At 39.5% G+C, this 13469-nt stretch overlaps 2 protein-coding genes across 5 annotated transcripts; one reads left to right on the top strand and one right to left on the bottom strand.

Moving 5' to 3' along the window:
- Nucleotides 1-65: 65 nt before the first annotated feature.
- ankrd29 (ankyrin repeat domain 29) lies at nucleotides 66-6401 on the bottom strand. Of its 4 annotated transcripts, none has more exons than XM_051947175.1 (10): nucleotides 6198-6401; nucleotides 5521-5631; nucleotides 5123-5221; nucleotides 3405-3527; nucleotides 3040-3138; nucleotides 2617-2715; nucleotides 2409-2507; nucleotides 1982-2077; nucleotides 573-671; nucleotides 66-485 (listed from the first exon to the last, which is right to left on the bottom strand). In XM_051947175.1, exons 1-10 carry the CDS (start codon nucleotides 6207-6209, stop codon nucleotides 402-404), a joined length of 921 nt encoding a protein of 306 aa, XP_051803135.1. In that variant the 5' UTR covers nucleotides 6210-6401; the 3' UTR covers nucleotides 66-401. The 4 variants fall into 4 exon arrangements, with proteins under 4 accessions (XP_051803135.1, XP_022072210.2, XP_051803136.1 ...); XM_022216518.2 differs by having other exon boundaries at nucleotides 3405-3503; XM_051947176.1 differs by having other exon boundaries at nucleotides 5462-5631; nucleotides 6198-6211.
- Nucleotides 6267-13148, top strand: cts12 (cathepsin 12). The gene is made up of 8 exons (XM_051947673.1): nucleotides 6267-6307; nucleotides 8829-9027; nucleotides 9131-9250; nucleotides 10191-10355; nucleotides 10438-10659; nucleotides 10744-10912; nucleotides 11565-11670; nucleotides 11763-13148. The coding sequence occupies exons 1-8, from the start codon at nucleotides 6267-6269 to the stop codon at nucleotides 11860-11862; spliced, it is 1122 nt and encodes a 373-aa protein (XP_051803633.1). The 3' UTR covers nucleotides 11863-13148.
- Nucleotides 13149-13469: the final 321 nt, after the last annotated feature.

The raw sequence follows: 13469 nt of genomic DNA, 5'->3' as shown, positions 1-13469 counted from the left end.
AAACCCAGTTTTTCTGAACAAAATGACATCATTTACAACAATAAACATGCACACTGACACTCCTGCATTAATAAATTAAATTACACTTTATTACATTTATTTAAGAAGGCAAATAAATACTATGCAAAATATCTAGAAATTTTACAATGACTGGGGTGAACAACATAAATGTAGGAATAGCGTAAATTAAATGATGCACAAGGCAGACAAATTTATTTTGTGTTACTTACTCCAGGTTTGTTCAGCATATGACAGTTTTCATTTTATCTGCAATCTAAAGCAAGCACCGTGTGCAGCACATGTTGTAATTGAGTAGATTTGACACTGCTGTTGTCTTTTCCTCTCAGTACACATCAACAGTGTTCTACAGGCAGGCATGAAGGCAGGAGTCTGGGCTGTCATCAGCTGTTTCCGTTTGAGATGTTCGGATGTAAAAGCTTAAGGATGCGATCGCTTTTTGTAAGATCTGCAGGGAGTTCGTTATTCTGCAAAACAAACAAGAGAAAAACTTTCATGAGTTGATTGTATTGGCTTATGTTCTATCTGTTTTTGATTTTGTCTTTTAATTCTACCTTGTTGGCTAGTGTGGGGTCTGCGCTAGCACCAAGCAGCAGCAGAATAGTTCGAAGATTTCCTCCAACAACGGCAGCATGCAGGGCAGTAGAGCCATTCTGGAGACAAATATGAATATTCTGACATTGGGAAAAACTTACTATCTTTCTTGACAAGTTTAAGAAAAGACGATTGATATTGTTAATATATTTATACTAAATAAAAAGGAGCAACTTCCTCCAAAGGCCTCGTCTATAAATGATGTAAAGATCGAACTTGTTGACACATGATTAGTAACCTCAACAGCCGAAAAATAAAGAGTGAAGTAGTCATTTTGACAGGGTAGAAACGCAAATAATACCACCTTATTTCCTTCCTTTTTTATATGCTACAGGACATAGAGGTCATGCAATAGCTGCATTTAAAGATCTAGTTTTAGGACTCCAAAGTTTTGTTTCCATTGTATTGTCAAAAATGGAAGTGTCACCAGTGAGAAATGAATCCTTGGATAGCCATGAATGATCCAACTGTTGGAGCCTTTGTGGCTGAAAAAATAAACACGTTTTGAAATGGGACAGCTTTCGTGGCACTGCAGCAACCCATTTGGTTTTCAAATGCAGCCTTTGACGGATGCTGCCCCTGAATTTGGACACAGCTAAAGATGAAAAACAGAGAAAAGCCACTAGCCTGGCTCTGTTCAAAGTTACCAATCCGTACCTGTCTGCAACAATAAATATCACATTTGAACACATTCACTGTGATCAATCTCTACAAAGAGACTAAGACATCGCTTTTGTGCCAGATTGTTTCTGAGCATGGAAACAATCATACGCAAGGCTACCTCTCTCTTCCCTAAAGCTCCATATTTACTGTACAGACAGAGGATGATCATCTAAGCCTTCACAAGATATATCACAAAAGCATTGTCCGCTGCAGGAGCTTGGGGCTTGTATGAGGGCAGCATGAACCTTGCTATTTGTTATAAAAGCAGGAATGATCCCTAGAGAACCTCTTTTAGGTTTGTTTTGGAGAAGAAAGAAGAACCTACTCCGGGTGAAGGTATCTCTTAGTATCCCTGAACAAAACTGTGGTACTGACGCTGATCTGTTAAACTCAGATAAGACAGCAAGCACAATTTTTCATCCTTCTTGATGTCCTCATTGGGTAGCAGTCCTCTCCTCTCTAACACCACCATTAGCAATGTGAAATTTGCCCTTTTGGGTAACATAAAGGATCTCCACTGCTCTTTTTCCTACAAACTTATAGAACTGAAGATATTACTGGTCATTGTTTAGGTGCATTCAGACTTAACATTAATTATATTAATACAATTGAAACAGAAAGGCAAATTTCAGAGGTGTTCCTGTAAATATGTGCATTTGCCTCGAGTTCATGTAGAGGAAATCCCCCATACGGCAGCATGTTTTACCTTGAGAAGGCCAAGTGAAGGAGAAAACTTGAGGAGTTCCTCAATGACGCTGTTGTGTCCTTTCAAAGCTGCTTTGAATAAGGCTGTTGAACCATCCTTGAAAGACAGCAGAGACAGCAAACAAATATTTAACAGAATCCTCACTCCAGATCTACTTATTCACTTGCACGAAGATTTTCGACTAAATCACATGGCTTTTATCAGCTCTCCATTTTCTCAGCCCGTAACGTAAAAATAATTTTATTTGAGCAAGAAGCTTCCAGTGAAAGACTCCCAGTCTGGTGTTTTGCTCTTTCACTCTTAGTTCAAGGTTGATTAATATTCCTACTGAGGACAGCAGAGCTAAATGGCACCAATCAATAACAATAATCCTTTAATTTACACTTCCATTTACTTTGCTGGGCCTACAAAAAAAAAATCGATGTACTTTTCTGTCGGCATCTCGGTCAGCACCACGTAGAAGCAGCACCTTCACCGCCTCACTGTGACCCATCTGAGCTGCCATCCACAGGGGGGCAGTGCCATCCTGAAAACACAGGGATGAGGAGGCAGATGTGGAGGGCATAGGAAGTAGAAGGTCACTGGAAAGAGGAGAGTAGATGCAAAAAACTGTGTATTAAAGAAGACAACATTACCTCTCTTGCTTGGTTAACTTTGGCACCAGATGAAAGCAGCTGACGAATCACAGTCACATGACCCTCTTGGGCAGCAAGGAAAAGAGAGGTGGCACCATCCTGGAATATAAAAAAGGGGTGCAAAAAGGCAGTCAGAAAAGTAGCAAGTGTATTATTAACATGCTTCCATAGTCGTACTATTTATAACTAGACTTTTGTGCAGTCAGGCTGTTTTCCCTAGCTTGAGGACGAACTCTAATCCCACCCAATGTGATTCACATCTGACTCAGCAGACTGCAGAAACCTGAGAGGCCGGATTCCAGCTGCCAGGACATTGTGTGCAACTAACCATCATGTACCTGACAGACAAGGAGGCTTAAAGACTGGAGCATGTAGGAGGTACTGACAGTGAGAGGCTGTAAATGTGGATGCAAAGGGCCTCACATTCAGCTGGTCATGAACGTTGGCTCCATTCTTCAGCAGGGTGTCCACCACCTTGGAGTGACCGTACTGAGAAGCGACAGTTAGCGCCGTGCCGCCATCCTGCCACAAAAACACGCGACGGCACACATTTATTTTAAAGCACAGAGTGTATTCAGCAAAATGCAAACAAAGACAAGCTGAGCGTCCCAACTGTGAGCTGCTGTGACAATCTAAGGAGTGCAAAACTCAGCAGCAAACTGTAAACTTTCTGCATGTCGTTATCTCTACATGATGCATTCTTAAGTCTGATGAATGATAGCAGTCGCGGCAAATCACGCCCAGTATTACAAAGGCTGTGTGCACGTCACTGCGGCCGGCCAGCATACCTTCGTCTGGAATTCAGTGGAGGCACCGAATTCAAAGAGGAGCTTCACGACGTCACGGTGTCCCTGTTGGGAGGCGAAGAACAGGGCAGTAGAACCAGTCTGCAAAGATAAAAATAGAAACGGCTGCTTTCCTTAGTTACCTTTACCTTATTGTGAACACAGCCTTTACAAGTTTCTGTTGTTTTCTGAAATGATGAACAGATCAATTAGGGTCCAAGTATCTAAGCAGATTCAGGGGGATTTTCTTGTTCTGGATTTTATTTTCTACCTGTATTAGCAGATTTGGCCATAATAATGCCATATGTGTACTTTTAAGACATAAAACTAACATGACAAACACTTTTATTTGTAAGGAACAATTCCAATCAGACTCACACACACTTTTTTACTTGCAAAGACACATTTATTTCAGTGCTAGACTTTCATCGGGCCTGCAGGCTTGAGCATAGCATTTGCCTGATGAAGGTCTATGGCAGAAATGTCGCGCCAATGCAAGTCAGACAGTGTAGTCAGGAGTCTGATTGAAACTTTTGGACATGCTCATTTCTCTCCTACACACCTGCCTCATGACACAGATGTGCAAAGAGTTCCTTTGATTTAAAGGAATAGCTTGACATTTTGTTTTTGTTGCAGAATTAAATGAGAAGATTCTCAGTTTCTTCGGTGAAATCTTTGTTTCAAGCTCAGGAGGAATCCAGCACCGTCAGAACGGTCAATACATATTTAATTTCAGTAAATATTGTTTCCTCTGGGCAGCTTGTTTGAGCGTGTGAGGTTACACAGTGCTTTCCAGTTTGCTGTTTAAATTCATTAATATTTACAACAATGCTGATACTGTAAAAATCAGACTTGTCGAATCATTTAAGTAAAAAAAAGGACAGTGAACGCAGTTTTTTTATTTAATGGACAGTAAGTCTAAAAATGAAAACACAACTTAGTCTTCTTAGTCTGTAAGTTACTGTAGACAGTTTATATGAGCCAATGTAAAAATATGTCTATTTTCATGAATGGCAGGAATGTTTTCTGCACACTGTTTCACACACTGAATACAAATGATATTAAAGAATGGTCTGCCACTGCACTGTATCTGAATCTATGTTTACTAGTATAAAAGTGGAGGGATGTTAGTATTTTGGTATTTCACAGTGCTCTACATGAATTTTTTTGGTTGTTTAAGTTCATTAAACGTGTTGTCTAATCTAAATTGCAAAAGTTGCACAAAGTACACAGATGAAATGATGCAAACATGGGAATGATCTGGCTTTTCCTGGTGTTATCTCAGCTTGAAACATCTGACTCTGAAACACCACCAATACAGCACCGAGACAGTGGAGGAAACTGATTTTAGTTTGTGGTATAACACTGAAAACTAACATTTAGAAAGTTCAGCTGCAACAACACAACACAATGTGCACAGTTTTAGCTAGAATTACTTTACACTGATGAAATCAGACCTATTTCCGCTGTCAGGAGTTTCCTCCTGTAAGCCAAGATCTCATAGGATAACGAGTCTGCCTCCTCATCAATTCAGAATTTACCTGTACTGGTAGGTAAAAACGAATCCGCCTGTCAAGACCTCTAAAGCTCACTAATTACCACTGACAAATACCAAACTGTGAAAAACAAACATGAACATTGTCAGACTTTTCCCTGCTTTGTGCAGTTATTTCCTGAAGTCTGGAGTCCAGAAAAATCATGAGGATATTTTCCCATCATACCTCTCTCTGGTAGTTGATGTCGGCTCCTTGCATGATAAGTTCTTTGACGCACTCATAATGTCCACTGTATGATGCCACCATCAGCGCCGTGGTTCCATACTAAAGAAAAGAAACATGCCAATAATAAGACTTGCTGACAGCTGCTTTTAATGTGATGAAAAATCCACTAAATTCTGCACATTTGCAGCTCAAACTTTACGATGATGGAGACAAAAAAGACACAATATGGATGTGAGATTGTAATGAAAGCATAGACTAAGATATTTACAGTCTATGGATGCTACAGACACAATCACATGCACCACAGAGGTTAAGGCTTGAAGCTCTCTGTGTCCCTACCACAGGTGGCTTATGGCTAAAGCGTGCAGCTGAGCAGCCGGGACATGCAGCGTCCGTACACTGTCTCTGCAGTCGGCGTCCACACGGCCGCTGTTGAGCAGCAGCTGCAGCAGAGCCAAGTTCCCCTTCCTCGCTGCCCAAAACACAGCATTAGCCAGGGGTGTTTCCTTCTGCGGGGTAAATACACACAACAAACACTGACCTGAAACCACCATTATGGCATTACACAGGCTGACAGCAGGCAATAACAACAGCAGGGTCCTGGTGATGTTACAAAGTGTGGAGGTGGATTCATATGAATGACAGGTGAGTCACCATTCAAGTGTGCATAAAATCAATAAACCATCACTTCACAAGAACCAGAGTCAAACTTGCAGTAGCTTACATCATCTGTACACCCAAATTTAAGGATTTCTTTATAAATTATTAGTGGGAGCTGCGTTTTGTGCCCCAAATTAGAAATATATAGACACACCAATGCATATATACTTAATGTGAGAAAGAACCACAGGCTATTTGACACCATTACACACACTCAGAGCTACACTGTGTGATTGCATTAAAGTCTAAAGTCAGCTCATCTGTTTCCTGCAGCAGCTCTACACCTAAACACACCACGTAAATGCAAAGAAACCAGTATGCACTTTGTGAGGAAGCAGCCGTGATCTGTTCTGTCATTGAGGCCCAGTGTGTCAGGCTGCGTGGACAGCATGATGCGTGCAGAAAGCTGGCTTACCTTGAAAGACATCCTGCGCACCTCATGCGTGACTCATGGCTCTTCCTGCGCACTCGTTCATTAGACGCGATGCTGAGCGCCACTCGCCTGTTTTGCCGCACAGTGTTTGGGTGTTGGCGACATAATAATAACAGACAGCCAGTCAGCTGAGCTCATCCTCCGCAGCGAGTCCTGTGTGGAGGTGCGTAAGAGGACCGCCAGGGGGCGCTGATGAACACACAGTCCCGCTAGTGTAGACGCTGTGGGGCCAGGTAATGACACAAGCATCCAAGAAAATAAGTACACATTTCTTACCCCTTAGATGCACCAGTGATTTGACCCCATACTCTTCTATAAGTAGGTCAAAAATGACCCGTATAAGAATCAATTTGTTTTTCATTTTTATCATGTTGGTTAAGAATGATTATTGTTTGTATTATATTTTTGTCCACCAAAGAAAGATTTCATGTGTGAAATATGTTTATTTTTCACTTCAAAACGGATTTTGAACATTTTTATAAGTGAATAAGAAGAATATTACACAGAAGAGCCACGGAAGAATGTCAGCATCCATTTTGGATGGGGCTTTAAATATTTAAATAGTATTAGAATCATTTGGGAGGAAATGGGGGGAAATCAAAATAAATGGGTTTCACAGGATGTGACAGTACAAAATAAGCTTCCGTGTTAATAAATTATCCTCTACATTTCTTCACTTAAGCATACTTCTTGTATTTTACTTGACATATAGGTTGTAGTTCTACATACTACTACAACTACCATTACTATTAATAATAATAATAATAATAATAATAATACTAATAATAATAACAATAATATTTCCCGGCTCAAGTTTATTCTTCTAAAATGCTTGGAGAACATTTTTTATTTAAATTTCCTTGAATGTTCTTCTTAAAGGCAGGATAAAGTTCTCTGAAGATATTGCATTGAGATCGTCCTTCCTGTGTTGTCATGTCATATTTTTGACATGTATATACATTTACCTGAAGCTTACACATTTTCACAGGAACAATAGTTAGAATTATTATATATTTATATTTTTTACTTTGTATTTCTACTCCACTACCATTTTCCTGAAAGTTTTAGTTATTAGTAACTTTTCAGCTCAAAATCTAACCTTAAAAATGCACTCTAAGCTTATAACATACAATACACTGGAAGAGATCACACCCGTGGTTCGGACCTTTATGGCAGCTCCTCCAAAGTGAAGCTTCCCCTCTTAAATTGAGTACATGTCTGTGGTGCAGAACTGTATTTTTCAACTTTCCTATGCCATTAATCATGACACAAGCCCTTACATTTATCATATGACCCCAGAACCCAAAGTTGGAAACAAAAATGAACAATTTGACCGAACATAGCGGAGTTGAACTTGATGTGTTACTACAGTGACATGCTGCCTGATCCATCAGTATTATCACCTCTGTAATATCATATCAGTCACAGCAGTTGTTTGTGTTTAGGCCGTGTACTTTCACTGATGCTTTAAATACTGTTTCTGAAAGTTTACTTTGGTCTGATAGTGAATGCATAAATCTCACTTTCAATGGACTATTTTTTAATTAACACATTGGCACTTTTTCTTAATTAAAGTTCTTCTTTCACTGCTGGTTTTGGAAAGTTAGATGTCAGGTGTTGTGCTCAATTATAAACCGGTATTTGAGGGATTTAGAATATTGCAGCTTTGGCTGTCTCTCAATGATAATAGCTGTATTGCTGAGGCAGAGCGGGGAAAGCATCTTATTTTTGTTGACTAATGTCCTTCTCAGGTGCTCGCAGAAGTGTTGATTTAGGGATTGAGTAAAAGCACAGTGGAAACATATACTTTTTGGAAGCTATATAAGGCAGATTGATAGTCTGTCACCGTTCACTCGCTGTCAGAATATGGGAAGAAAACAAACTCGCATCTGTGCAGGTGAGCTGTTCAAGACTTTTTGTTACATTTAGAAAAATTGCTGAAACTTTAAAAATGCAAGTTTGTACATAGAACATTACTTTTCAAAGTTCTTTCAATGAAAACTAAATGTGTGAACTTCACAGTAAGAGAGATGAATGCTTTTAGTCTACTTTAAACCTGCAGCGACAATGTCAAGTCCTTGTCGTGATCCATTAGTAATGTATATTTTTAAATTAAAGTCAGACAGTTTAACATTTTTATTGTATGTCTAGTCATATTTTTGTTAAAGTTCACCTATTAAAGAGTGACATTTTTCTAAGTAGAATACATGCAGCAGTGTGCGTTAGCAGTGGAGCTTTTACAAATGGGAAGAAAGATTAAGTGTCAACCAAAGTTTAGAGATGAATATACTGTTGTTGTTTTTTTTTACTGAACACACATTCTTCTTTTTTTCCACATAATCTGCAAAGCACAGAACACATTTAATGGTAGATGTGTTAAAAGGTTTGTTGATTCATGGTGCAGTTTCGGTCACTGAACTCCTTCTTTTTCGTCAGCAGTATGCATCCATTAGAATTAAATAGCTCATCTGTTCTCTGGTGCATTCAGCTCAGACAGAACAACCAGCTTCTCTCTGATGATTTAGCCTGTGGGTTGCATGGTATGAAGGAATAAAAGGGGCTTTTCTTTTTTTTTTTGCAAAAAAATCAAATCTAAGTGTAAAATAAGTGTAGCTTCACAGTATTTATAAGTATAATTGATAGGTGTAATGTTCTGGTCCATGTAGACCAGCAGGCCTGCTCTCTGCTGAGGGCTGCTCTGCTCTCCATCCTGCTGTGCGGCCCCCAACATGCGCTGTCAGACTCAGACGAGGCGGCCTTGACTGAGTGGGAGGTCTGGAAAAGCAGCCACGGCATAAGTTACGATGAATCTGTAAGGCCAACTTCACATCTAGAACACTATGTGAGCACCAGCAGTAAGTACAAATGTGTTGTGATCCACCTGAGTTTGTGTTTTTTTGTGTGTTTCCATTCAGGACGACATGCACAGGAGGGCCATCTGGGAGGAGAACAAGCGGTTGATTGAAGACAGTAATCAAGGGTTTTTCATGGGAATGAGGCCTTTCTCTATGGCCATGAATAAATACGGAGACCTCGTAAGCAGTCACATTTTATTTTTCTTGTGTGGTAGCTTTTGGTTCTGCAAATAATATGTTTAAAGGAGCAGGAAGGTGGGTTTTATTTTTGTACTGATGATTTGTGCTACCTGCTGATATGTGCTACTAAGCCGATGTAAATCACGGTTATTAGACTGCAACTAGTTTGTACTACAACAGCATTTTTCAACAAGGCAGCACAAAAATCAGCTGTTTCCCCTTGATTTCAGTCTTTATGCTAAGCTAGGCCAATTAGCTGCTGGCTGTACTTACTATTTAAAGCAAAGACGTGACAGCAGTAGCAATCACTAATCAAATCTTAAGGACTTTAGTAGAAGACAACTGGACAGTAGAAAATGTTTCACCTTTTACCCATGAAGCTTCTTCAGGTCTAACTGAGTCCAGGCGTACCAAATGACAAGGTAACCAAATTACAAGGTTAATGTTCTGTTATTAACCCAACAGTCATACGCCTGTCAGTGTGAATGGTTGTGAAACTGCCAGGTGCTGGATGATCACAAGTGTCAATGTTGGTGAAACTACCTTTGCAGGAATTTCAAGACTGAATTGTAAGTACCTGATAAATGGTGCCATAGACCACCTCCTCTACAGTTTTGAAACCATTCACATCTGGAGTTATGTGAGTCTCAGGTGGTTAATGGGTATTTAGACATGCAATTTTAAGGTGATAATAAATACCTACTGATTCCCTAAAATTAATTAGTAGTGAAGAATCGCCTTGGTTGATAAAAAATGTCTTCAAGAACAAAAACAGAAATCCAGTCGCCTTCTGCTCAAGCTCTTCGAATCTACACTAACTATTCATCAACAACCTAGCAAGAAAGCAAACAGACTAATTTTCAAAAATGTAGAGCTGCTACTTCTAAATGATAACAATATGATGATTTTTTGGAAAGCAATCTGTGTTTTCTGTATGTAGACAAAACAAGAATACCAGATTTTGCAAGGTGCCAACATAAACGCCCAGTTCGTAAGGAGAGGAAGGGAGGTCTCAGCCTGGAGACTGCGTCACAATGCAAAGAAGTTTGATTCCTGGTTTGTCGACTACAGAAAAATGGGTTACGTCACTGAAGTTAAAGATCAGGTAAGACATTCCAGAAGTCAGTCGAATAGGTTGCATCCAGACTAAATCACAGTCGTATTTGTATTGTGGATGTTCTTTTTAGGGTTACTGTGGCTCATGCTGGGCCTTCAGCACTACAGGAGCTATAGAGGGGCAAATATACAAGAAGACAGGTCAGTTGGTATCTCTGAGTGAGCAAAACCTAGTGGACTGCTCCAAACAGTATGGTACTTATGGGTGCAGCGGTGCCTGGATGGCCAATGCCTACGACTATGTGGTGAACAACGGGCTGCAGTCGACAAGCACCTACCCATACACCTCAGTGGTGAGACTCAACCTGCTAGTTCAATGTCGAAAACAATACGACAATGCCGTTCAGAATGCTGTTAACATTTACTTCTCTCAACAGGACACCCAGCCCTGTTACTACGACAGCAGACTTGCAGTTGCTCACATCAGAGACTACAGGTTCATACCCAAAGGAGATGAACAGGCGTTGGCTGATGCTGTGGCAACTATCGGGCCCATCACAGTAGCCATCGACGCAGATCATTCCAGTTTCCTCTTCTACAGCTCAGGTCAGCTACCTTAAAATTAATGAATAAATGAACTGGACACTGCCTACCCAGCACCAAACGGCAGACAATCAGTGGTAGCAACCAGCTGGTGAACGCTGTATTACATATTATCGACTTTAAAGCACCCCCTCCGTGAAAATCAAGTTTCTTTACCTTAATAACATGTCCATATGGTGTTTTTTTTACACGCTAGGACATATATCTGGGCAAAGAAAGCAGCTGCAGCTTACAGAGGACAGTCTCAAAAAGTCCAGTTTAGACTTCTGGGGTTTCATACAAAACAAACCTAAACATCCAATTCCATCAGCTTGCAGGGTGGGGCTTTCTGCATCATTATTCTTCTGTCAGATTGGTTATTGGTTTGAACATGCATGGCTGAATGACTCCATTCAGATGAATAGAAGTTGTGTAGTGAAGAGTAGCTTTGCAGTGTTGGAGCAGTCGTAGGTGAGCTGGTGTGCTGAGCTGTAGCAACATATAAATAATTTTAAGACAGGAAGGAATTACTTTCATAAATAAAAATGTCTAAATATATAATGTTGAGACAATGAGTTCAGTTTTTTAGGGCTAAATCAATTACTGGTTGTTACTATTGGTGTTTTCTCCTAAAAAGCCATGAATCGGTTAATGAGGTATAAAAATGTATTTACAGGAATATACGACGAGCCCAACTGTAACCCAAATAACCTGAGTCATGCAGTGCTGCTGGTCGGTTACGGTTCAGAAGACGACCAAGACTACTGGATCGTCAAAAACAGGTCTGTTCAACTCTGCCCTTGAAGATTTACATTTACAATCACTGCATTTTCTATTCAATATAAATTCTTGCTTCTCTATTCGTTTTCATCAGTTGGGGATCCAGCTGGGGTGAAGGCGGTTACATGCGACTGATCCGGGATGGCAGAAACACTTGTGGCATTGCCAGCTACGCCTTGTACCCTATTCTGTGATTGTGATGCGATGCTGCAGTGCTAATGCCCTTCCACTGGACTGGAGGTCCAGAAAACATTAGTCAGTGCTGATGCAAGTCATCTTTGTACTCCTATCATGCATATTTTATCAACCTTTCTGACAGTATAGCTAAATGTTTGTGCAAAGATTCACATCAACCTTTGAACATGGTTTCTCTCAGGGATGTAGAACACACACTCAAGCCTGGGTGGCTCAATATTCATATAAAATTAGCCTTTAAATGGTTGGTCAAAGTTGTCAAGTGCAGCTTAAATAAGTTGGTAACAGCAGAATATTCATGGACCCAGTAGCTCAACCACATTATGTGGACTATTATATAGCACATCTGACCAAGCAATTTGTTTGTTATCTACACTATCTGTTTTGCATTAATAAATTAACAATTAAATAAGTAAAATAAATCAGACATTTAAATGAGATGCAATTATCCATTTGCAAAAGCAATGATTAACAAAAATTAAGAACAAAAGACAAACAGGGTGAAGTAAGTGTTAAACCCATTTTTGATTCAAATCATTTTGATTGGGCATTTTGAATAAAGAAAGTGAAGTTTTGACAGCGGTAACAACACACCTCCATGAACAAACTGCTCAATTCAATACACACCAAACAAGACAAACTGGCATATTTTGTGTAACAAGTCAGTTCACCAACTTTAGGACTTTTCTCCACTTTGCCTTGTTTAAAAGTTCAGGATTTAGCTTTATTTTGCAAAGGTCTGGTCACCTTCATGGCAGAATCCTAACAACTGCTGGCCTGACCCACCAGGACACTGTAATATATGCAAAATTTTCAAGTTAAATTTGATTAATTTTGACAGTTAACCTTTACCAAGCTGACAATTCTGACCTCTAAAGAAATGGAAAGCTGGAGAGTCCAAAATAGGCAGCTGTGTCAACAAATTCACTTTTATCTAACCTCCTCTGTCAAAGTGTTTCACCAACAGTTTGCATCACTGTGAGCCAGTTTTCAATTAGCAAATGAACCTTTCCTCCTCTTTAGTAAAACTCTTTCGAATGACATGGTTATTTCTTCGTATCAATAATATAATTAATATTGCCTAGTTTGTAGAATAGGGTCTAACTAGACTGTTGTTTTTATTGGAATTGACATCTCCTCGGGCTGTCCACTTGATAACCAAATTGTAGTTTTTGGCGACTGTTTTTTGGCCAGGTGTACAATGTCTGACAGATGTTTGGATTTGCAGCCATGTTGATTTTGTAAATTGTACAAAATACAATAAATCAGTCTCTCTGCATGTCGACACTGATTCATGGAAGCATATCAGTCAGAGTTTTATTTGTAATTTTCATGTTATATTGCCAGACTGCAAAATATTAGTCTTTTTGTTACAGTAGCATTGTGTTAATATGACATTAACACATATACTTATTATTCTATCATATATTGAAGATAAAAAAGGGTCTCTTTTTGGGATTGTCAGTGCAAATAATCCTTTAACATCTGTATTTTTTTCTACTGGAGATTTTTGATGCTTTTGTTAATCAACAGTAATAAACTATTTTCCATCAGCTGATTTAAATATGTTTGCCGCCTCTTTTACACATTGCCAGAATGAACTCGG

This window comes from Acanthochromis polyacanthus, chromosome 4 (assembly GCF_021347895.1).
Source record: "Acanthochromis polyacanthus isolate Apoly-LR-REF ecotype Palm Island chromosome 4, KAUST_Apoly_ChrSc, whole genome shotgun sequence".
Classification (NCBI taxonomy): domain Eukaryota; kingdom Metazoa; phylum Chordata; class Actinopteri; family Pomacentridae; genus Acanthochromis; species Acanthochromis polyacanthus.
Note: the sequence above shows the minus strand (reverse complement) of the source record. Positions and strands in the feature narration are given on the sequence as shown.

Bases quoted from the DNA above. Each gene is read 5' to 3' on its own strand.
- ankrd29 (XM_051947175.1), bottom strand. The intron at 2,716-3,039 runs GTGAGGCCCTTT...TTTATATTCCAG, and splicing joins ACGTTCATGACCAGCTGAAT to GATGGTGCCACCTCTCTTTT. The intron at 672-1,981 runs GTAAAACATGCT...ATTTGTCTCCAG, and splicing joins CTTCACTTGGCCTTCTCAAG to AATGGCTCTACTGCCCTGCA.
- cts12 (XM_051947673.1), top strand. From the start codon at position 6,267: ATGCTGAGCGCCACTCGCCTGTTTTGCCGCACAGTGTTTGG. The intron at 9,028-9,130 runs GTAAGGCCAACT...GTTTCCATTCAG, and splicing joins GCATAAGTTACGATGAATCT to GACGACATGCACAGGAGGGC. The intron at 9,251-10,190 runs GTAAGCAGTCAC...TTCTGTATGTAG, and splicing joins TGAATAAATACGGAGACCTC to ACAAAACAAGAATACCAGAT.